The sequence below is a fragment of the Sceloporus occidentalis genome, unplaced genomic scaffold (genome assembly GCF_023333645.1).
Source record: "Sceloporus occidentalis isolate IW3139 unplaced genomic scaffold, rSceOcc1.0.p SCAF_351, whole genome shotgun sequence".
In the NCBI taxonomy this organism is placed as follows: domain Eukaryota; kingdom Metazoa; phylum Chordata; class Lepidosauria; order Squamata; family Phrynosomatidae; genus Sceloporus; species Sceloporus occidentalis.
In genome coordinates, this window is record NW_028317331.1 from 116,492 (window position 1) to 140,010 (window position 23,519).

The window sequence follows — 23,519 nt, forward strand, 5'->3', positions numbered from 1 at the left end:
GAGTGGGAAGAGACTCACAGAAACGCCATATGGTGGCTCCATCGAGTGCTAGCTTCACGGACGGAGCTTTCTCTAGTTTTTGAAGTGAACACGTTTAGAGGTTTTGCCCTTTCGTAGAAATGTTGGGTGTCACTGCGTGCCGGTCACATGTGGTTGTCTCCTAGGTGATGATGGTTACCATTGGCTGTAAATCCCTGTAACAGACGTCTGCCGCAATTCGCCGATCCCAGGTAATCGGAAGAATACATTTTTTATGCGTCCAACATCGCAGAGGATTTAAAGAGTTTTCTGCCAAACAGTAGAAATTGAAATCAGTATTTCCTGCAGAATGTAATTGTTTTGACCCAAAATGTTGTTTGTTTACAATGTGCCCGGCCATTTCCTGAACGAAGGGACAGAATCCTTCACTTATCTGGGATTCTGATTCATCTGCTCTTCACGGAAAAATCCCCCCGCTTTGCTTGACTTGTAAATACGGCTTCAGAGACGGCCGATGACCGCACGTGGCCGCATTCAAGTGTTTCCTCCCCAAATGTTTCCGGTTTCTTACTTGTCGCTGCTCACCTCTTCTCAGATTTCTGTGTCCTCCCTCCTGGATCCTTTTATTTTAAATCAACTTCCCAAAGCCACCATCTGGAAACCACCATGGAAATGGAGAATTTGGCAGATGGTGAAGATTCCCACATGTTAAACGGCAGCGTCTCCGAGAGCCTAAACACTGACAGAATGACACTGGATGAAGGGTGTGTGCTGTGCATGCGCGTTACTGGGGATGGATCTGCTCGTTTATTTCAGTTATTAAGAGGACACGCTGCTCATGTGATTCCTGATTGTTTGCCAGGTATGAGCCGGAAGAAGCTGCGATTCCAGAACAGGAGGAGTTCTTACCCCATGTGCCCAACCAGAAAACCCACTTTACAGATGTAAGGCGCCCTGCTTATCAGCATAATCTGCCCCCAATGTACTCTGCACCTTAAACTAACCCCTCAAATAACCTCCCAAGCAACTAACAATCCCATCTGGCTTCCTGAACCCGGCTGCCCTGAGCGAGTGTCACAAAATCATGTGTACAGCCCAAGCATGCGCGGTGAACTCAGTGGTGCTGCTTTCCAGGGGGTGCTGACCCACTACTCGCTTTAATGAAAGACAAACACTTCTCTTCAATGCCTGGGAGATATTCACAGGCGTTATTCCCCTCTTGTATCCTTCTAATACGCAGTCTAACATGACGCTGACACGGTGCATGTCGGGGTAGTTACTGTTAAGCAGTATTAGCCCCCTTGCCCCAAGCATGTAGCAAGAATGTAATTTCCCTTTAAAGGCCTGTGTTCTGTGGTAATTCTGGGGCCGTTCGTGTGTTCTTTCACTCCCGCAGTTTGAAGGAAAGACGTCGTTTGGCATGTCTGTATTTAACCTGAGCAACGCCATCATGGGCAGCGGAATCCTCGGCCTGGCATACGCCATGTCCAACACAGGCATCATCCTCTTTGTGTAAGTACCCTCTCTTCTTGTTGGCGGTGATAGTCTCGCAGTTCTCTCACCTGTTGGGAAAGACCTTTTCAGCAACAGCTTGTACACGTGAGAAACTGACCGACCAGCTGTTCTCAGAAAGATTACACTGTGAGATTCCCACATCCACAGAGACTGGAACACACAGCCTGACACGCCTGAGACACACGGCCTCAGACACACCCTTAGACTGACTGACAAGCTTGAGACACAGCCTCAGACACACCCTTAGACTGACTGACAACCCTCAGGCAAACAACCAGACAATCCTCAGACTCACAGCCTGACAACCCAGAGACACACAGTATGACAACCCTGAGAAGCACAGCCTGCTGTATACATGACTATACAACATGTGCAGGTGATTCATATCGTTGTGTGGTTGTCTGTGTGTCATACATATTGTGAGGCTGTTGAGTTGATGACTGAGTCTGACACTCGAGTTGGTTGCACGAACAGCGGCTGAGTCTTCCAATTGAGTTGCATCAAAAGTTTAGGTTGTGGAGCCTGTCAGCTCTATTGAGTTCAGGGTCAGCTCGGTGCCCAGTCTCGGCTGGAGCTGTGTTTCTGTGAATAGACGGGTTGTGGCGGGTCTCGTAGTTGAGGTGACAGACATATTGACTTCAGCTAATAGACAAGGCCAGTTAAGTGACTTGACCGACAACTCAATATGTCTGAAAACCTTGTGAATAGACCTCGTCGTAACATTTTGAGGCGTTTGTGTGCTTCACATCCCATGATTTAGATTATGGGGATGGTTTGCTTATTACAATATTTGGCTCTCGGCAGGACCTTTTTTCAATGCGGGGCAAAACTGGCAGCTGCCCCAGGTCCAGTGATTCCTGGGCAGCCACAATTTGTGGTGTCTGCCACCCTGCCAAGCTCTCTCTAGAGGTGGACTGGACTGCTCCGTGACGGTGGAATCACCGCTGTTCCTGTTTGGTGGCTGCCGTTCTTCCATGTAACTTGTTCTATGTTGGGAGGTTCTGTGCACTCCTGTTGGTCTGGTGCTTCATGAGATGCCCACCAATGAGGGCATAATCTTAGTCCATACCATGGTCAGGAGCTCAGACTCCTAAGTTTGGTGGCAGGAACAGTTTCTGGTGCGTTGCCCAGTCAGACTGTCTACTCCATGACATCTGTTAGTGGTTCATTACTATTACCTAGGCTATGCCTGTTGGTGGCAATTGGCCTGGCTCTCTCTCTGTTGGTGATTGTCAACATGGCTTTGTTTGTTGGTGTCTGGCTGGCTGTGCTTGGTGTCGGGAAGCTGTGAGCTGTAGCCATATCTGTTGGATCAAATACAGGAGCAGGGATGTTTCATAGGTTGGATGTGATGGACACATGTCTTTAGCCAACCTTATTTACTATGTAATTATTTTACTGTTGGTAGCTGTAGGTCTGGCTCTGGTTGTCGTTGGAAACGGGCTTCCTGGCTTTGATTGTTGCTGGAGGCTGTTGGCCCGGCTCACCATCTTGGTGCCTGTTGGGCTGGCTTCAAACTTTTTGTGGGCCCTTGAAGACATTCTGTGTGCTTTCTGCAGGTTTCTTCTGATTGCCATTGCTGTATTGTCAAGTTACTCCATCCACCTCCTTCTGAAGTGCTCGGGCGTTGTGGGTGAGTGATAGATGTAAAGTCATGAGTTTATTGAACTTACAGTTCAGTTGTTCCTGATCTTCCTGTCATTTACGCTCAACTATCCCATTTTATCCGCTTCTTTCCGTCAGGTATTCGTGCCTACGAGCAACTGGGACAACGAGCGTTTGGTTCTGGGGGAAAGATTCTGGCTGCTCTGATCATAACAATGCACAATGTGGGCGGTAAGAGAGCCTTATACACCTCCTACAGCGAGAAACCCATAGAGCCCTAAACACCTCCTACAGCGAGAAACCCATAGAACCCTAAACACCTCCTACAGCGAGAAACCCATAGAGCCCTAAACACCTCCTACAGCGAGAAACCCATAGAGCCCTAACACCTTCTACAGCGAGAAACCAATAGAGCCCTAAACACCTCCTACAGCCAGAAACCTATAGAGCCCTAAACACCTCCTACAGCAAGAAACCAATAGAGCCCTAAACACCTCCTACAGCGAGAAACCAATAGAGCCCTAAACACCTCCTACAGCCAGAAACCTATAGAGCCCTAAACACCTCCTACAGCCAGAAACCTATAGAGCCCTAAATACCTCCTACAGCCAGAAACCAATAGAGCCCTAAACACCTCCTACAGCGATAAACCTATAGAGCCCTAAACACCTCCTACAGCCAGAAACCTATAGAGCCCTAAATACCTCCTACAGCCAGAAACCTATAGAGCCCTAAATACCTCCTACAGCCAGAAACCTATAGAGCCCTAAACACCTCCTACAGCGAGAAACCTATAGAGCCCTAAACACCTCCTACAGCGAGAAACCTATAGAGCCCTAAACACCTCCTACAGCGAGAAACCTATAGAGCCCTAAACACCTCCTACAGCGAGAAACCTATAGAGCCCTAAACACCTCCTACAGCGAGAAACCTATAGAGCCCTTTACATTCACCTGCAGAGCATTTTACTTCCCATACAGCTTGACGCACGCAGCTCATTGCATCTTTTCCTTGCATCTTTTCCAGCAATGTCTAGTTACCTCTACATCATCAAGTCCGAGCTGCCTCTTGTTATCCAAACCTTCCTTGGACTGAGTCGCAATACTGGGTGAGATGAGAGATTTCTCTGCTCTAGCTGTAGGCGCATGCATGCCCCTGTATACAGCCCTGTGCCCCTGTATACAGCCCTGTGCCCCTGTATACAGCCCTGGGCACCGTCTGAGTCTTTTTCTTTCCACAGAGACTGGTATCTGAACGGTAATGTGCTCATTATCATAGTCACCATCAGCCTCATCTTCCCGCTGACACTCATGAAACATCTCGGTAAGATCCACCAATCCCACGTGTGGCGTAATGGCCCATTTGTGCTCTGTATGTTCAGGTGGCTGGTGGTCACATGGCCAGTCCACTTTCTGACTGGTGTAACTGGGGCCCTGTGTATTCACTGCCTGTTAGCATCTCTCGCATTTCCCTGAGTTGACAGAGTTCCCCCAGACCGGGGGCCACCGCCAAGCCCTCTCATGTATATTTCAGTGTGTACCTCAGGTGTTCCTTCTCTGGCTGCTGCCCATCTTTGATCCATTTGGAATAAACCGGATTGTGTCGGGCGTCAGACTTCGCATGTTCATGTTGCATTCTGAATATTTGCCGGCAGAGCCCTGGCTTCTCTACAGCTGATCCGTACGGCTCATTTATCTCCGCAGGCTACCTCGGTTATACCAGCGGCTTCTCCTTGACTTGCATGGTGTTTTTCCTTTGTTCGGTAAGAAATGTTCTTCTCTCATCAATTAACTGTAGCCTCTTTACACCCCGCTCTCCCCCATATCTCACCCCCCCATACACTGAGCCGTAGCCACTTTACACCCCGCTCTCCCCCATATCTCACCCCCACACACTGAGCTGTAGCCACTTGCACCCCACTCTCCCCCATATCTCACCCCCCACACACTGAGCCGTAGCCACTTACACCCCGCTCTCCCCCATATCTCACCCCCCATACACTGAGCTGTAGCCTCTTTACACCCTGCTCTCCCCCATATCTCACCCCACACACTGAGCTGTAGCCACTTACACCCCACTCTCCCCCATATCTCACCCCCCACTCCCCCATATCTCACCCCCCCATACACTGAGCCGTAGCCACTTTACACCCCGCTCTCCCCCATATCTCACCCCCCCATACACTGAGCCGTAGCCACTTTACACCCCGCTCTCCCCCATATCTCACCCCCACACACTGAGCTGTAGCCACTTGCACCCCACTCTCCCCCATATCTCACCCCCCACACACTGAGCCGTAGCCACTTACACCCCGCTCTCCCCCATATCTCACCCCCCATACACTGAGCTGTAGCCTCTTTACACCCTGCTCTCCCCCATATCTCACCCCCCACACACTGAGCTGTAGCCACTTACACCCCACTCTCCCCCATATCTCACCCCCCACACACTGAGCCGTAGCCACTTACACCCCGCTCTCCCACATATCTCACCCCCCATACACTGAGCCGTAGCCACTTACACCACCCTCTCCTCTCATATCTCACCCCCCCCATACACTGAGCCGTAGCCACTTTACACCCCGCTCTCCCCCATATCTCACCCCCCATACACTGAGCCGTAGCCTCTTTACACCCCGCTCTCCCCCTTATATCACCCCCCACACACTGAGCCGTAGCCACTTACACCCCGCTCTCCCCCATATCTCACCCCCATACACTGAGCCGTAGCCTCTTTACACCCCGCTCTCCCCCTTATATCACCCCCCACACACTGAGCCGTAGCCACTTACACCCCGCTCTCCCCCATATCTCACCCCCATACACTGAGCCGTAGCCACTTACACCCCGCTCTCCCCCATATCTCACCCCCATACACTGAGCCGTAGCCACTTGCACCCCGCTCTCCCCTATATCTCACCCCCCATACACTGAGCCGTAGCCACTGACACCCCGCTCTCTTCTCATATCTCACTCTCCTCCCTCTTGCCAGGTGATCTACAAGAAGACTGTTATCTCCTGCCCCCTGAACACCACGATGACCCATCCTGTCTACACCAATGGCCACAACACAACAGAGGGGGACATCCCGGGTACCTTCGAGGACATGTGCATCGCTAAATTATTCACAGTCAACTCACAGGTGAGACTACACCTATGCGCACGTGCTCTGCGGGTGTACTCACATGCCCTCCGGTTACTTCTCTCAACCACTGTAACCAACTGTCCTGACTTCGGCACAGAGCAGATTTCAGCTTTTATGTGGTGAGGAACAAGGAATTTGGCAGTTTTGGCATTTCTTGCTGCCGCCCGGTATACCGGGAGCGAGCAGAGACGGAACGTATACCAGTGTATGGTGATTACCATCTCACCAGCAGACACTGAATTTACTCCCATCGAGCAAAATGTTGAAGTCTTCTTCTAGAAATCTGCCCCTTCCTATAGCTAACGATCTAATTCTACCTTCTTACAGACGGCATACTCCATCCCGATTGTGGCTTTCGCGTTTGTGTGTCACCCAGAGGTCCTGCCCATATACACAGAGCTGCGCAGGTACGAGCGTGGCAGCTGTATGTAGATATCCTTCTTACACATACTAACAGTATGACACATGCAAAGACTCTCCTCATGACAGACTGCACACGCAAAGCCTCTTATCTTCTGTGACAGCCTGCACAGGTAACCCAAACATAACTTTTGGGTCACGTGATTTACCCTTTTGCTTTTCAGGGCCACCAAGTCACGGATGCAGAATGTTGCCAACGTGTCAATCTTTGCCATGTTTGTTATGTACCTGATGACGGCCATGTTTGGTTACCTGACGTTCTATGGTGAGATTTGAGCACCGGGGTAAAAGTCTGCAGTGGGGCAGATGCAGGATGAGATGGGAAAGGGGAGGAGCTACGAGGAGAGGCGGTAATATACACTCCAACCCGTTATTGATAATACCCCGACTCTAGAGAAAGATAGACTAGTGACCCCTTTTGTCTGGCACCATATGGGGCATATTTCCTCATGTCCATGGTTTGAAGTGCATTTAAAGAGGATGAGAACCCCTTGCCTGGTAGCAAATGCCCCAGGTTCCCATGAGCCGATCTGAAGTCATTAATAATGGCCACTTGTCCCTCGCCATCAGGTCAGGTGGAGCCGGAGATGTTACACACATACAGTAACGTGGATCCCCTGGACAAGCTGATGCTGTGCGTGCGCCTGGCGGTGCTGGTGGCCGTCACGCTCACTGTTCCCGTGGTACTCTTTCCAGTAAGTGTTACCCCATCCGTGTTGCGCGTTACAGCTCGGCCAGAGTCACGAGTCTATACTCTTCCTTCTCTAGATCCGGAGAGCGATCCAGCAGCTCCTCTGCTCGGGACAGGACTTTCGATGGTGGCGTCACATTGTCATCGCCACGTGCCTGCTGACTGTTGTCAATATTCTGGTCATCTTTGTCCCCAACATCAAGGATATTTTCGGTGTCATCGGTAATATTTATAGAGCTGTCCCCTCGTGGCCCCCGGGCGGGGAACATGTTACGCACCACATTAGACTGGTGGCAGAGGTATACAGGGAAGGCTGTATATTACTGGAGAAGCTTGGAGCTGTTCGTGGCCACAGTCTAGGATTATACTTATTCTTTATAATTCTCGGCCCCCTGGACCGACCAACCCGATTCCAGAAACACTGGGTGTATTCGGTGAGTGACACTCCGGACAGACCCCACTCACTGTGGCTCCTATGACTCCCTGGTTTATTTGAGGTGGCCTCAGTTTACCCATTTAGTGAAATCTCTGGATTCTGGGCAAAGTGCCAAAGACAGCACAGCCACGTTGCGGCCTCCGTTCCTTGGGCAGAGACGTATTTAACACACAGGCGGGTTATTCAGGGGATAGTAGATACATGGCTCTGCTTCTCAGTCTGAGGGACCTGCACAATGCGATACACAGGGTGTGATATACATTTTATGCAGGAATAAGTTCTACGGACAGTAAGCAGCTCTCTCTGTTCCCACAGGTGCCACGTCGGCCCCCAGCTTGATTTTCATTCTCCCCAGTATCTTCTACATCCGCATCGTCCCCAATGAAAAGGAAGCGTTGACATCACGGCCGAAGATCCAGGTCCGTACAGATTCCCCCCAGCTAACAGCTGCTCCCTGTTAAATTACAGAACCCTCCTGCCCCCTTAACCCCCCCATCCTCATGACTTTACTCTATAAACATTTGCCCTTTCCACACTGTTCTCATTCCAATTGTTTAATTTCTGCCCCAGTCCGTTCACCTCCTCAGCCTGTTATCCCAACCTCTTACGGTTGCCTCCTGTAATCGTTCTCATGTACCCCTTGCCCTTCTCTTTTGGCTGCAGGCTGCCCTGTTTGCATCCCTTGGCTTTATTTTCATGGTAATGAGTCTGAGTTTCATCATCGTGGACTGGGTGACGACGGGCAAAAGCAACGTTGGAGGACACTAGCCAGCCACTCTCCCCCTCTCTCCTTGGACATGGACATTAGGAGGGCACTCTGGCTCACCGAAGGGAGAGAGGGGAGTCCCGTCTGATCCAACCCATATGTGCCCCAAATTAACCTTGCGTGCTGCCGGATGTTCCGCGGGGGCCACAATCACACTACTGGCTGCCTCTTCACCCCAGGACCTTGCTCTTGTGCCAACTAATCTGCCTTTAATGCCCTTCCCCTCCGGGGGGGAGGTGCACATTTGGTTCTTCAAAGTCCGTCCCCACATCCCCTAAACATATTTGAATCACAGTGTATCTACCTCACCGCCCCCCCGCACCATGAGGTAACTGTGTGGCACTTAGGGGGTTAGGTAACTGCTCTCTACGAGAGGTCACTGCAGCAAGAGAAGTGTTACAAAGTACCATGCTGCACTGTATAGTGATACCGAGTATCTCTACACAACACAAACTGCTCCATCTTCTTTTTCACACAAGCAGGAAGTAGACCCACTACATGAACCTTCCCGTGGACGGCCTTTTTGGTTTAGTGCAGGGCCCCATGCGGTAGCTGCGTACACCAGAGGGACCCCGCTCGCTGCAGAGCAGACGACTGTTACAATTTCGTAGTCATACTCATCACAAATGTAGAGTGCAGCTGGTTCCCTGTTCCTGGGGACACGTGTCTGCACCTCCAGCTTCCTGACCACTGTGAATCCTTCCCGGGAAACACACTCCAGTGCCGTGTGTGGCTGATGCCTGGGCGCCAGGCAGGGAAGAACCTAATAAATTCTTCAACCTTACCTTATATCCGTTCCTGTTATTTACGCAACGCTACTAATCAAACCTCCACGTAGGGCTCTCTCAAAGGCCCCCTGTCACTGAAGAACCTTTGAAAGTGAGGGGGACCAATAAAATCATTCTTGTTAGTGTGGGGGAAACGTGAAGACGTGTTGGGTCTCATGGTCCTTTGGGGGATCACCATGCACCTGTCCCCTTCTACCAGTCCTTATAAGTAGCCCCCTCTAATCTGCCCCAATATCGCTTGTTCCTTCTCTTGCCTCTCCCATCCCCCTCCCTTGTGGTTAATGATCTTCCGTTCGGTTTCTCTCTGCGGAAGTTCCCTTTTTTAATCTTTAGACTCACAGAGATATGTAAGTCAGAGCCATGAGCAGAGGCGGCACTAAAAGCGGGTCCCGGGTCCAGGACAATGCCCCTTCCAAGCTACTTCTGCCTCAAGAGAACCAGAAGGTGTTCCAGCTGTTGGGGAGAAAATGCCCGGTGAGAGGGGTGGGGGCAATAAATGGTGTCCAATGACTCCTACACCAGTGTATGTGTCAGGTACACCGCCATAAAGTAAGCTTCGGAGGGCAGAGGCCGGATCAGGAAGTATCTGACAGCCACTAAGATGTCGGGGGGGAATGCGTGGCTTAAGGCACACAAGGCGTTGGACCTCCAGGGCAGGAGCTGCGATCATTTGGGTTTTAATGATTTAAATTACTTTCTGATTCTAACTCGTCCGTGTTGTGGATGCGCGCATTTATCACATTTGGCAGACGGTTCATTTTGTTTCGGGCGGACGTTCCGCGTGGTTTATCGCCTCTGTAATGGGAAGAAAACGTAAAATATAAATCTCCAAATCCGTCACAAACCCGTTTTCTTCGTAGTGAGGGTTAGATTTTTTTTTCAATTGTCTTCCATCAGTAAAACCAGTAACAACCCTCTAGCTGGCGATCCCTCACAAGATCCGGCTCACAGCTAATTTATCGGTCCTCTTTCCTCCGGTTCCGCGCGGTGTCCCCCGCGGCAAGCGCTTTCCTCCGGCCCAGTGTTCCCCGCGGGAAGCGCTTTCCTCTGTCCCGATTTCAGTACTACATCCGTGGTATCTGCTGTCTTGCGCACCACTGGTATAAAATACAAGTGGTGGGGATTTTCCAGGAACTCCAGGGCAATACAGTCTGAAAGAGTCCTTTGGGGCATTTCTTGCAGAGGTTAAAGTCAGGCTGCGGCTATCGACATTACAGCCTTTTGGCTGCACAGACACGAGATGTGGCGGACTTCTTCAGACTCACACACACGTGCTGAGAGATAATTGGTGAATTGGGGCTGTTGGTGAGCGTACGGGTTGTGCATCACTGTGTATGGCTGGTGAATTGGGACTGTTGGTGGGCTGCCGGTCACTGCTTGGGGCTGGTAAATTAGGGCTGTTGGTGGGTTGTACATCACTGTGTGTGGCTGGTGAATTGGGGCTGTTGGTGGGTTGTGCGTCACTGTGTGTGGCGGATGAATTGGGGCTGTTGGTGCGTCACTGTGCATGGCAGATGAATCGGGGCTGTTGGTGGGTTGTGCGTCACTGTGTGGGGCTGGTGAACTGGGGTTGGTGGGTTGTGCGTCACTGTGCATGGCGGATGAATTGGGGCTGTTGGTGGGTTGTGCGTCACTGTGTGTGGCGGATAAATTGGGGCTGTTGGCAGTGTGTGTGGCTGTGGAGGCACGAGTTGTGGCAGACTCCGTCAGATTCACACGCGTGTGCTGAGACATTACTGGTGAACGTACGGGCTCTGTGGAAATGATGCTGATCCTTGTTATTTAAGGGGATAGCATTAAGTTGTCCTCGGAGAATAATAAGCCTATAAAGTCAGGATGCCTGTGAGGACCACACTTACAAGACTTTGGCCGTTCCCTTCACTGTATCTAATCCTTTCAGACCCTGGTCACATCGGTGGCGCAGCTGTTCCTGGCACCGTGCGGTGACCGCTGGGTGAAGCAGTACTGCGGAGTCCTGTGCTTTGTGAAGGACAATCCACGGCGATCTTACTTCATACGTCTATATGACATAACAGTACGTGTCAATTCTGTGTGTTTGTGTATTCATCACTTTTTAATGCCACACCATTGTTAAAGCAGGGATATCTATTAAACCGGGCGGCCTCTCCTATCCAAGTTGACAATCCACAGTTTCTAACTTCCATCAAGCCGAGGGCAGGCCAACAATCTCAGGGCAAAGCTAAAAATCGTTCCAGTAGAGACGTACACGTGGCCTGCCAGCTCCACCACGGACCTTCTGAGCTGATGGGAGACACTGAATTACAACAGCCGGCCAAACCCCACCAATCGTGTGTAAGAACCGCCGCAGGGAATACAGCCATTTCATTCTACAATCACGGATAGAATTGGTGGTCATCTTAAAACAGCAGTCTGAACGAGGGCAAAGTCTTGTATATCTCTGTCCACATCCGCCTCTCTGCTGCGCCGCCAAACTCTTATTTACTGACCACGTTCATATTATTCCTCTTTCAGGAAGAAAAAATGCTCTGGGAGCAGGAATTATACCAGCAGCTCCACTACCTCACCCCTCGGCCATATTTTCACACCTTTCCTTCAGATGTGAGTTCCATTTACTGACAGGACACACAGTGTGTGCAGTTACTATGGGGACAGGCAGTGTGTAGTAATTAAATGGGACAGGGTATTGGTCTGTTCGTTCCTCAGGACTGCCAGGCTGGTCTCAATTTTGCAGATGAAGATGAAGCTGCTACTTTCCAGGCAATGGTGGAGGAGAAGATGCAGAAGAGACAGCACCGACAAGGTACAAAGACAGAATAACTGCGGCATAAGGAAAGTAGCCAGGGCAGGACAGTGTACTCAGGCAGGGAACAGTCTATGGGCCTTGAACACACAGAAATAAGTTAGAAGAGAACACTACTGAGCAGCCCAGAAAGCGTTACACGGGAAAACAGCGGGCAGGGGTAACTATTACTCTTTCCACAGACAGACGCCAGACTCTGCCCCTGACAGAGGGTAAGTAAAAGTCTCCCATTACTGCCTACGGGCACACAGCTGAATGCCGGCCTACTGACACTGTCTCTGTTGGCACACAGAAAGAAGAAATAGCCTTCCTCTCCCCCTGCCCCCCGCACATCTCTCAAATGGTAAGAAATAACAACGTCTTTATGATAATCCATTTGCGACGTACAAAGGAAAAATGACCACTGTCGTGTCAATAGGGGGACAACGCATGCAAGGGCAGTGATGTCTCCCAACAACCTGTAAAAGACAACTCTGGTCTAGTTAATGGGTGGGAGATATCACTAAGTGAAGGAAAGCACGGAACCCGAGAGGCAATGGGGTATACAGTATGGGGGAGGCTGGCATGATCCTTTATCCATAAACCCCCACGTGACAGGGAAATTGGAGAAGTTTATTATTAACCACGAGTAGACGCCTGCAGGAATATCATGCAGCAGACGGCTGCAACAGCATCAGCCGAGGGCCAGAATGTCCATGAATGTAGGAATAGTGTGAGGTCTATGGAGGGGCTGTTATTAGGGCTTTAGGTAATAGGAATTAATGAGGTGCCATGTATCTGCTGTCATTTGTATGTGTACCAACAACTCCAGGCCCACCAAGCCCACAGCCACACTCGCCCTCTCGTCTGAATCTACCCGCCGTCAGCATTCCAAACCCGGACATCACAGCTGCCAGATACCGAGCGCTGCCAACGCCAAGCGACAAGAACAAGGGCAAGAAGGGGAAGAAGAAATTCTCTAAGGCAGACATTGGTGCACCGAGTGGCTTTAAGTGAGCAGCCCATTTGGGTTTCCGGGCTTCACTACTTGTGTCCTGACGGTGCTTATTCTTGGGGAAAATATCCCCGAGACAGAAAAACCGAGGATGCAATAGGGTTACAAAGGATGCATCTCCTAGAAACTAACACACACTAGGAATGGGAGATGTTATAACAGGAGTATCCCATAATAACTCAGATAACCCGTTCAAGGGAAGTGCACCCTAAAAATATGTGGTAGGAGAAGGAGGTTATAGGAGGAATCTCCCCTAAAAACTTAGATATGGGGTAGAAGGGGTTGTAAGAGAAGTATTCCCCAGGGAACGCAGATATTACCAGATACTAAGCTTCTTTATCAGGGCTCTGATAACTTGTACCCTGACAGCTATTATCTCTCTCTCTCAGACACGTCAGTCATGTTGGCTGGGACCCCAATAATGGGTTTGATGTAAGTATATCCCCAACCTCTGTCCATTGCAGCTTCCCCTCGTCCCGCATAATGGCCGCTTTGCATGATCACTCTGAAATCGAGTGCCCACTCTACCACTCCCACTCAGGTAAACGCATTGGACCCGGAGCTGCGCAGCCTCTTCAGCCTCGCCGGGATCAGTGACGCACAGCTTGCCGACGCAGAAACCTCCAAACTCATCTACGACTTCATAGAGCAGCAGGGAGGAGTGGAGGCCGTGAAACAGGAGATGAGGAAGAGCGGTAAGAGGACCCTGGGAGAAACCAATCGGGAATGGAGCTGGGGAAGGCTGTTCAAAAACGGTGACCCCAAAACACAAGCCCTGCCCAGACATTTACCGTAATCACCCCAACACTGTATTTGGTATGTATGAGGACATGCAACTATAAATATCAAGTTTTGTCATTACAGATACTGCTCCTCCACCACCTCCCCCCTCACGCAATGCCCCGCTGCCACCTCCTCCTGGAAGAGGCAGGGCAGGCCCACTACCACCACCACCATCCCGTGTGTCCTCCGTCCCACCACCACCACCACCGTCACGGAGCACTGCTCCTCCACCACTACCACCATCACGGAGTGGAGCTCCACCTCCTCCACCGCCGCCGCCCCCTCCAGCCCCGGAACCCCACATAGGCGCTCCTCCACCACCACCTCCTCCAGCCTTTTCTACGAATCAGAGCTCGCAGCCCACAACTACCCCGCAGGGGCGCGGTGATCTTCTGGACCAGATTCGACAGGGGATCCAATTGAATAAGGTAAATGTGGAAATAAACGATTGGTTCTTTTAGGAGGCAACATGAAGGCTGATGCTGGCTTTCCGCCCAATCCTGTAGGTCACGGAGTCTGCGGAGGGTCCTGCCTCCCCGGAGCCCAGCTCAGAGGGTTTAGTCGGAGCTTTGATGCACGTCATGCAGAAACGAAGCAAAGTCATTCACTCTTCAGGTAACGAGAAAGTAATCTCCTCTTCCTTCTAGAGCTCGTTAATCCTCCCAGGGCCGAGCTCACCCCTCGCACCATCTCTTCCCCCGTCCACTGTATTAATTGTGTTCTGCATTCAGATGATGACGATGATGAAGGTGCGGAGGAGGATGATGATGATGAATGGGATGACTGAGGATGCTGGAGAGAGCTGCCCGTCTGTCGGACGCTTTATTGTCAGATCTTCACTCAAAGAACAAACCGTTTTCCTCTCGAATGTTTTTTATTGTTGCCCTCGGTGATCGTCGGACCCCGCGAGACATTAACAAATAAAAGTTTTATTAAAAGACTGGTGTGTTCCCGCGCCGTCACTCATACCTTCTAAGTTATTACCCCAGGTATGTGGGACATTGCCCCCCCCCAATAACACGTTAATAACATATGAGTTTACATGTTTAAAGACTCAATGAGCGCTTACTACCCCTTAGCGATGGGGTACATACAGAACGCTCTACTCACCGAACGCTGAGTCTGCCTGAGGTAGTTATGGCCAGAAACCCTACAGCAGCCGCCTCGACTTATTCAGAACTTGAGCCTTTATGTGTTGTTCCCAAAGGAGCCACGTTGGGCCCTTTTTCACCCCTCGTGATACCCGAGTACACTTTAGTGAGTAGACTCGGTGTAGATGGCCTGACCGTGAGGGCCAGGCTGTCACTGCACAGAATAACTGAGGGGGCCAGGCTTATGTGTGCTCTGCACTCTATTACTGGGGTATCTGTGTAACTGAGTGGGGCATTAAGAAGAAGAATAATGGGGTTTATTTACCCCGTTTAGTTTATAAAGCCGTTTCCTGCTGTTTCTATACACATTATCGGGGCTTTTAGGGCTGTAGAACCCCGCGGTACCCTCATACCCAGCAAACATTCTGACCCCCTAGAAAAGAGGGGCATCAGGGGAGGGAGAGAGGGGGCATCAGACGTTCGGACAACCTCAACGCGGACACTTAGCAGGTATAGACAGCAGCAGCTGACAGAGATCCTGACCTTGTACTGCGCCACTGCTCGGTCAACTCCAGGTCTGGCATGACGTCATCGGCGATCAGCCGGCAAGAAAAGGCGCGCAGAACTCGTAGCTCCACCCTGCGGTTATGTCACACAAACTAGCCAACCACTGTGGTTGCTGGTCCCCGCGCCGAGAGCACTCAGCCCAATTACGATAAAGACTACATGGCCAGCCCCGCCCCAGCCGTGAAACATGGCGGAAAATTCAAACGGTACGCGAGGTGAGTGTGAAGGAGAAAGTCGCACCGGAGTGGAGTGAATGGGGAGAGAGGGGGAGTGAATGGGGAGAGAGGGGGAGCCGCACCGGAGAGGAGTGAATGGGGGGGAGTCACACCGGAGGGGAGCGAATGGCGAGTGACGGAAAGGAACAGGGAGAAAGAACCAGGAGAGTGAGTGCTGAGAGAGATAGAGAAAGAGTGTCTCGAGCTGAAAACTAGAACGCTGTAGACAGGGGAAGCACGGTGAGGGGTACCTGGGCTGAGGGGTACCCGGGCAGAGGGTGCATACTGAGGGAGGGAGGGGGGGCTGTATCTGGGCAGAGGGTTCAGGCTGAGGGGAGGGGGTATCTGGGCAGAGGGTTCAGGCTGAGGCGAGGGGGTATCTGGGCAGAGGGTTCAGGCTGAGGCGAGGGGGTATCTGGGCAGAGGGTGCAGGCTCGGGGGTGTATCTGGGCAGAGGGTGCAGGCTGAGGGGGTATCTGGGCAGCAGGGCGGCACAATGAAGATTAGGGTTGAATATCTGGAAGGAGTATTACAGAAAAAGTAGACCATAAATATGGTACTTTCAACAAAATGTGGTGGAGTTGCCATAGCAACCACTGTTTCAGTGCCTCCTCAACATGTGGCAGCAGAATTGGTCATGTGACAGCGATATGGAGGCTGCCATGTGCTGCTCTGTGTGCTGGGATTACCTCTCGGGGATATTAACCGCCCCGGCGCTCTCCTTTCCCGCAGGTTGCTTTGTGCCGTGTCTTTCCTCAGAATCCGACCTCCAGGAGATCTGCCGAGCGGAGCGCGTCTGCTGCACGACCCTCCGCGTCACCCGCAAGAACATCTGCAACTTTGAGGTGGAATACCTGTGTGACTACAAGAGAGTGCAGGTAAAGAGAGCGCGGGATCTGCGCGGGGAGCAGCGGCGGTCGTGCTGGAGTTACTGCTGACTGCTTCCATGGCAACAAAATTATTGATCAGAGTATCATGGCGCATGCGTTACTGCGAATGCACTGTAAGTCTGTCTGCTCCGCAGGAGGAAGAGCTGTACCTGGTGAAGTGGAAAGGTTACCCCGATTCCGAGTGCTCCTGGGAGCCCCGTCATCACCTCAAGTGCTACAACCTGCTGAAACAGTTTCACCGGGACTTAGAGCGGGAGCTTCTCCGGAGACTGGAGGCCGCGGGTGGCTACGGGAGTAAAAAGACAGTCGTCCGTTGCCCGCGCAGGCTGGACCCGAGCCTTTCCCATTATCTGGTTTTGAAAGCCAAGCAGCGCCGGCGTTTAAGGCAGTGGGAACAGCAGCTCAACGCAAAGCGCTCCCACCCCGGCCTCATCCTCGTGGAGAACGAGGTGGACCTGGAGGGCCCTCCCAGGGACTTTGTGTACATCAACGAGTACAGGGTGGGCGAGGGGGGTGACGCTCAGCCAGTTTGCGGTGGGCTGCAAGTGCAAAGACTGCTTGACGGATGAAGGAGGCTGCTGTCCAGGCGCCTTTCAGCACAAGTTCGCCTACAACGACCAGGGGCAGGTGAAGTTGCGAGCAGGCTATCCGATTTACGAGTGCAACTCTTACTGCCGATGTGGCCCCCTCCTGCCCCAACCGCGTGGTGCAAAAGGGTATCCAGTATAAACTGTGCATCTTCAGGACAGCCAATGGCAGGGGCTGGGGGGTACGAACTATGGAGAAGATCCGCAAGAATAGCTTTGTCATGGAGTACGTTGGAGAGGTGAGTTGACAACCCTCTCTGTTCTTTGCCAAACCCCATTTCCGCTGCTGGCGTTTGGTTATAGCGGGAACCATTGTTTGCCGTTAAGCTCCAGCTTCAGATACTGTTGGCTAGATCTGACCTGCCCCGTTCGGAGGAAGCGAGACCCTCCACTTCCTGCTTTAATTCTTTAGCCAGCGCAGCCATAACGCCTCCTCGGTCTCGGGTAGAAACGTGTGCGTCTCTTTCAGATAATCACCTCAGACGAAGCGGAGCGAAGGGGCCACATCTATGACCGGCAGGGTTCCACCTACCTGTTTGACTTGGATTACGTGGAGGACGTCTATACCGTCGATGCCGCTCATTACGGGAACATCTCGCACTTTGTAAACCACAGTGTAGGTGACCCCGGGGGTGTCTGGTGGTAACTGTCCGGGCTTCTGTAATGTCAGCTCCTTCAACTTCATCTGCTTTCCTTGCTTGCAGTGTAACCCGAACCTACAAGTGTACAACGTCTTCATCGACAACCTGGATGAGAGGCTGCCTCGCATCGCGTTCTTCTCCACGCGCACCATCCGCACGGGAGAGGAGCTTACGTTTGACTATAACATGCAAGGTTAGCGGCGGCTGGGGAAAGTGCTGAAGGAGCTGCATGGATGGGGCTGGCAAGTTAGGAGCATCTGGGGCAGATGGATGGAAAGTAGTTTGGAGAGGTGCCGATAGAGGTCTAAGACGTGCCTGTGAGGGACATCCGGGCTTCTCGCTCTTTGTTCTCATGTTTTTGTTTTTTCCTTGCCTCGTTCTCTAAGCCCCCCCCCCTCTCTTTTGGTCTTTTTCGCTCTCTGTCTCCTCTCTCTTTCGCGCTCTTGTGATTTAGTTGCGTGACCCTCTCACGGGGTCGACTGCGGCCCTTCTTTCTAACGCCTTTTCCTCTCTGCTTTTCAGTGGACCCGGTGGATGTGGAAAGCACAAAAATGGATTCTAACTTTGGTTTAGCCGGTTTGACCGGGTCTCCAAAAAAGAGAGTAAGAGTGGAGTGCAAGTGTGGGGCACAAAGCTGCCGTAAATACCTCTTCTGACGGACAAGGGGGTGACTTCATGTGAGGAATCGGGACATTATCCGTGCCCCAGCTGCCACGTCTGCTGGATTCTATACCTCCGAGGGGCCGTGGAGTGTTTACAGCCTACGCAGGAATCCTGAAGGAGACGCTCTGGTTTCTGCCCCTGTTTTATCAATTATTGGTGCTATTCATGTTTTTAACTCTTTTCTTACCTAAACCGACTAGTTCTTTCACTCCTCCTGTCGAAATGAAGCGGGCTGCGAGCAGCCTCCACCGCTTCTGTTTTTATAGCGTGAGGGTGAGTGGAGCGCTGACGCTCTCTCAACCTCATTTTTACTTAACTTGCTGTAGGTGAGATGCGTGAGTCCGTCCGGCCGTTCTCGGGGCCGGCTGCGTGTACAAGAGACATTTGAGCCGGACGCACCATTGGTGTACTCAGCTGGGGGTACATAAGACGCTGGACTCCACCGCATTATCTGCGGACCCTGCTGCGTGTGCAGTGCACGCTGCGTGGATAGGGAAGGGTGGTCCCTCCAGTCCTCTCTTCCTTACGCGTGATCCGTGGGGGTTATTTTATTGAGTTTTTTTATGCTGCAGGGGCTGATTTTATGTAAATATATAATTCTGTAAGCACCAGCTTGTGTTCTGTCAATGAAAGGGACTGGTGGGATGTTCTGCGCTCGTCAGCGGTGCGACTCGGTGCTGCTCTGCGTGTATGGTCATCCTATGTGGTCGGTCATGTGAATGGCTGGGGACGGGTTCAGCTCCGCTTGCCTGATGCGCTGTCCCCCCTGAAGGCGGGGGTGATGTCACATCGTCATTCTCTCTGCCGGAAGGGATGCATAATGACTGCGTTACAGACACTGTGGGCGCTATTGCTGTCTGGGGGGGGGGGGGGGTATACCCCAAGTCTCTGAAGATGATTGCTTTTAATATAATTGTGTAATATTTAACACCCCCCAGGGAAATTACTGGCAGACGCAGGGTAATCGCAGCACTTGGAGTTTAACTTTTTTTTATTGGGTCAACACAGAACAATACGAAGAGCTGCATAACCTTACAGAACCTCCACGGTCTCTAAAAGATTTTTATATATATATATATATATATATACACACAGCGTCCTGCAGCCGTCCGCATTGTGCCAGTCTGTTCAGCAAGTGAGGGCTGAGGGTTGTGTAGCTGCTCAGGACCTTGTCTCTTCCGTCGTTAACGTGTCCTATAGGGATAGGTTTTACTGAAAGACTGGTCCTTTTCCTTCTCCCATTTATTTCTGTTTTTTAAGAGCGGTGGACACAGGGATGCAGCCCCCAGCAGCGTAGGGCCTAAAGCATCTTTAATGCATTACAATTAATAGTACAAATTCATATCGGCAGACACGTTGGAATGGGCTTCATGGAAGGATGTAAGATGCAGACACAGGAGCTGGAGCTCCGACAATTAACTACTTGACTGTTGATCCGTACCGGGGCAGAAATGAGAAGCCCCTGGAGAAAGGTGAGGATGGGGCAGTTTATTTGGAGAAGACGCATCTAACTGCCCCTGAAGAAAGTGGAGTCCGCGGAACGATTGATTCCCAACAGCCCACGACGCTTCATTCACTATTTCCATGAACCTACAGGGCGGACATCAGAATCGTACCACAGCCCTGCGAGAGGCCACCAAACTCATAATAAATAAATGGCTACGTGCATCGGGGCCCCGAGTCTCCACCCGGCAGGGGACCCACGTCCGGAGGACTGCAGCCGCATTGAACAGTCGCCCTTGGAGTCCTACTTCTGCTCCCGTCTCCAGACGATCACCATCCCTTTGGCATCGCTGGACGCCAGAAGACTTTCGTCGCAGTTGAAGCTCACGCCGAGGACGGCCGCGCTGTGTCCCTGCAGCTTGTTCACGATGGCCTTTGTGGCTCGTTCCACGTCAAAGAAGTAAACGCACATGTCCTCGCTGCCGGTCACTGCGGGGAAGAACCAGAGATTTCACTAATCACAAGCAGGCGACCATCCCTGCGCGGCTGGCGCATTTTATTTAAAGTCTCAATCTTGCTCTGTTAGCATGTTCATTACATTAAGCCCCCATGCACCCCGTGTGAATGCGCGTGACGCTGGCCTGTTACTCACCCACGCAGGCCCCCTGTCTGAAGGACATAAGAGGGCAGAAAATACTGTGGACGGAATGAGCCGTCTGCTGGATCTGAAAGGTTCTTTTTAGTTGTAATGCCCCCTCGTTATCCACGACCCTGCGAGAAACAGAGCGGGGGGCCAGTTATATAAAGTGGTGCGACAAGGATTCGTAGTGAATAACACGCACGCGGCGTCCCACCTGTACAGGAGAAGTTTGTTGACGCAGGCGTTGACGAGAAGGGAAGGGTCCCTGGCCTCACGGCTGATCCAGGAGCGGGCAGAGATGCTGGTGATGGCCTTGCCTTCAGACACCACCAGCCGCTTGGCTTTAGTCAGTTTGCCTAAAAGAAAAAATTGGCGCATGATGCAGGACTGACTGCCTGACGCATCAAACCACCGCGCGGCCCGCCCGCCGCATCAGCTCTGCACGTGATGCCCCCGCTTTGGTCTAAGAACATGGTCTGTGTGGGGAGCAAAACCCCTGCACCCACCTGTGGCCATGTCGAAGAGGAAGGAATAGATGCTGCCTCGATCGTCTCCTGCCCACAGGATGCGCCCGGCAGAATCAAAGGATAGAGAGAGCACTCGGCCCGTGAGCTTACTGCTGCCTCCTTTAACCTTCTTTCCCGTAGATATATTCATAACGTGAACATTGTGCTTCCCATTCCCGACCTGAGGAACAGGGGAGGAATAATCAGAGCGAGCACCAGCGCCTCTGAGAAGGCTCCGGGGGTGAGAGTGTGTAGAATGCACGTGAGCATTATACACGCACTCACTCAGTCACATATACATACACTAGACAATAGGACAGGCGATTGACATTAATAGTCCGGCTGTACTTAGATAAGGGGCGTGGCTTACCACTGTCAGGTTATTGTTGATTGGCTGGAAGATGCAGCACAGCATTTGGGCGGAGTCCGGGTCGGGAATGTGGCGGATGCAGCGTCCTTCGTGTGTATTCCAGATGCGCATGCTGCCGTCCAGCGAAGTGGACACGATGATGTCATTGGACAGAGACCAAGCAAAATCACTAACAGGACTAGTGTGTCCGCGCAGGGTCTGCAGCACGGCGGGGGGGGTGGGCACCAGCTGGCAGACAGAGATGGTGCCATCCAGCGAGCAGCAGGCCAAAAGGTGCTTGTCGTCATTTGCAAACTGCACCTTGGGGACTAAAGTACGACAGCAGTCGGTACGGAGCCTGACGACGCAGGACAAACGCTACTAATACCCCCGAGAGGGAGCACATGCGCAACCCAAAGCCCGGGCTGCTCCTGGCCTCAGGGGTCGCGTTTCCCTTCCACTGAGCCAATAGTATTGCGGATATTTTTGCAAAAGTGGAACAATCGATAGACTTTTTCATTGGCTGTCTCACACAGATGTCCTTACACACGCATTCTCTCATTGGCTGTCTCACACAGGTGTCCTTACACACGCATTCTCTCATTGGCTGTCTCACACAGGTGTCCCTACAGGCGCTCTCTCATTGGCTGCCTCACACAGTTGTCCCTACAGGCGCTCTCTCATTGGCTGCCTCACATCCACATCAGACACGTTTCCGTTTTACATTAAGAGACAGGTTCATCACACAGAACCCCCGGGCTGGAAGTTCTCGGACGACTCACCGGCCTGATCCACGTGCTGGTCGAAGATGTGATACATGCCGGCAAAAGCGTAATTCTCGCTCAGAGTCGTGTCTCCGGCCATTGCCCGACTTGCCTCTGCGAGTGGCGTCGGCACCAGGCTGCCGGGAGCCCTGTGAATGGCAGCCGTTAGATCAATCTCTTTATTACGCTCCTGCCCCGCTTATTGCCCCTTCTCACCGATCATCTTGCGCAACGCGGTTCATTTGCGCCTGGAGCTGGTAGGAGCCACGACTGACGGACCTCCTGTGGCCCCGACCTCCCTGGGAGCGCGGATCCTCGTCCAAATCCTGGGGAGAGAGAACGCGGGGTTACAAATAAATACCCCGTCCGCCACCTCCTGCCGCCAACACCAGCCTCACCTCCATGCGGTCCAAGGTGGTGCGGGAGCCGCGCACGCTGTTGCTGTGAGCGCGGAAGCTGCTCTGCTCGGAGAGAGGGCCGTAGCGCTGAGCGAGGAGCTGACTCCGCACTTTCAGGTACTGCCGCCGCAGCAGCGCATCGTATCCCGCTTTAGCATTCTCCCGCAGCAGCTGACTGCGCCGGCGGATATACTGCGTGCGGAACTGGGGGTGAGTTGGAGTCCGGTAAGCGTTATACCTAACGGGAAAATCTCTGGTTACTGCGGGGGCACAGAGACACACGCGCACAGCCTGTCCCCCCAATTACTGCACACACAGTGACACACACACGCACAGCCTGTCCCCCCCCCCATTACTGCACACACAGTGACACACGCACACACAGCCTGTCCCCCCCCCATTACTGCACACACAGTTACACACGCACACACAGCCTGTCTCCCCAATTACTGCACACACAGTGACACACACACGCGCAGGGACACACACACACAGCCTGCCCCCCCCCCCCCCCCATTACTGCACGCACAGTGACACACGCACAGTGACACACACACGCGCACCTGCCCCCCCATTACTGCACACACAGTGACACACGCGCACGCACAGCCTGTCCCCCCAATTACTGCACCCACAGCGACACAAGCACACCTGTCCCCCTGGTTACTGCGCACACACACAGCCGGTGCCGGTGACTTGCCTCGCGTCCACTGCCAGCACCTGTTGCCAAACCGCAGCCATTCCACAGACAGCCGTTTCCTCCTCAGCCTTCAGGGAATTCCTGCGGAACGGAAACCGCGACGCGTCAGATTGATTTATTTACCCGGTTAGTACCGGGGGGGGGGGTTGTGATTTTCCAACC

General features: G+C 52.3%; 4 protein-coding genes across 4 annotated transcripts; 3 read left to right on the forward strand and 1 right to left on the reverse strand.

Annotated features, from left to right (window-relative positions):
* Positions 1-645: 645 nt before the first annotated feature.
* LOC149274027 (sodium-coupled neutral amino acid transporter 3-like) lies at positions 646-8,558 on the forward strand. The gene is made up of 15 exons (XM_089505872.1): positions 646-743; positions 842-923; positions 1,376-1,491; positions 3,054-3,127; positions 3,238-3,330; positions 4,126-4,207; positions 4,340-4,422; positions 4,803-4,861; positions 6,091-6,240; positions 6,571-6,650; positions 6,828-6,928; positions 7,234-7,358; positions 7,432-7,576; positions 8,106-8,209; positions 8,454-8,558. Exons 1-15 carry the CDS (start codon positions 646-648, stop codon positions 8,556-8,558), a joined length of 1,497 nt encoding a protein of 498 aa, XP_089361998.1.
* A 1,146-nt stretch (positions 8,559-9,704) lies between these two features.
* Positions 9,705-14,690, forward strand: LOC149274028 (actin nucleation-promoting factor WAS-like). Its single transcript, XM_089505874.1, has 12 exons — positions 9,705-9,818; positions 11,245-11,379; positions 11,838-11,924; positions 12,030-12,126; positions 12,309-12,338; positions 12,419-12,469; positions 12,938-13,118; positions 13,510-13,552; positions 13,662-13,815; positions 13,985-14,331; positions 14,410-14,518; positions 14,635-14,690. Exons 1-12 carry the CDS (start codon positions 9,705-9,707, stop codon positions 14,688-14,690), a joined length of 1,404 nt encoding a protein of 467 aa, XP_089362000.1.
* Positions 14,691-15,748: 1,058 nt separating this feature from the next.
* On the forward strand, positions 15,749-18,550 carry LOC149274029 (histone-lysine N-methyltransferase SUV39H1-like). Its single transcript, XM_089505922.1, is given in 8 exon segments — positions 15,749-15,776; positions 16,509-16,654; positions 16,801-17,175; positions 17,177-17,350; positions 17,352-17,492; positions 17,723-17,869; positions 17,958-18,087; positions 18,417-18,550. Coding segments are annotated over 8 exon segments (1,275 nt in total).
* Positions 18,551-20,304: 1,754 nt separating this feature from the next.
* On the reverse strand, positions 20,305-23,404 carry LOC149274030 (WD repeat-containing protein 13-like). The gene is made up of 9 exons (XM_089505928.1): positions 23,358-23,404; positions 22,658-22,895; positions 22,476-22,585; positions 22,278-22,408; positions 21,517-21,824; positions 21,147-21,327; positions 20,855-20,996; positions 20,653-20,771; positions 20,305-20,489 (listed from the first exon to the last, which is right to left on the reverse strand). Exons 1-9 carry the CDS (start codon positions 23,396-23,398, stop codon positions 20,305-20,307), a joined length of 1,455 nt encoding a protein of 484 aa, XP_089362054.1. The 5' UTR covers positions 23,399-23,404.
* Between the last annotated feature and the right edge of the window lie 115 nt (positions 23,405-23,519).

Coding starts and splice junctions, on each gene's coding strand:
- LOC149274030 (XM_089505928.1), bottom strand. CDS start 23,398: ATGGCTGCGGTTTGGCAACAGGTGCTGGCAGTGGACGCGAG. Junction 21,825..22,277: donor CCAGCACGTGGATCAGGCCG/GTGAGTCGTCCG, acceptor GTCGTACTTTAG/TCCCCAAGGTGCAGTTTGCA. Junction 20,997..21,146: donor CCTCTTCGACATGGCCACAG/GTGGGTGCAGGG, acceptor TTTTTCTTTTAG/GCAAACTGACTAAAGCCAAG.
- LOC149274028 (XM_089505874.1), top strand. CDS start 9,705: ATGAGCAGAGGCGGCACTAAAAGCGGGTCCCGGGTCCAGGACAATGCC. Junction 9,819..11,244: donor TGTTGGGGAGAAAATGCCCG/GTGAGAGGGGTG, acceptor TAATCCTTTCAG/ACCCTGGTCACATCGGTGGC. Junction 12,470..12,937: donor CCCCGCACATCTCTCAAATG/GTAAGAAATAAC, acceptor CAACAACTCCAG/GCCCACCAAGCCCACAGCCA.
- LOC149274027 (XM_089505872.1), top strand. CDS start 646: ATGGAAATGGAGAATTTGGCAGATGGTGAAGATTCCCACATGTTAAAC. Junction 4,208..4,339: donor GGACTGAGTCGCAATACTGG/GTGAGATGAGAG, acceptor TTCTTTCCACAG/AGACTGGTATCTGAACGGTA. Junction 8,210..8,453: donor CATCACGGCCGAAGATCCAG/GTCCGTACAGAT, acceptor TTTTGGCTGCAG/GCTGCCCTGTTTGCATCCCT.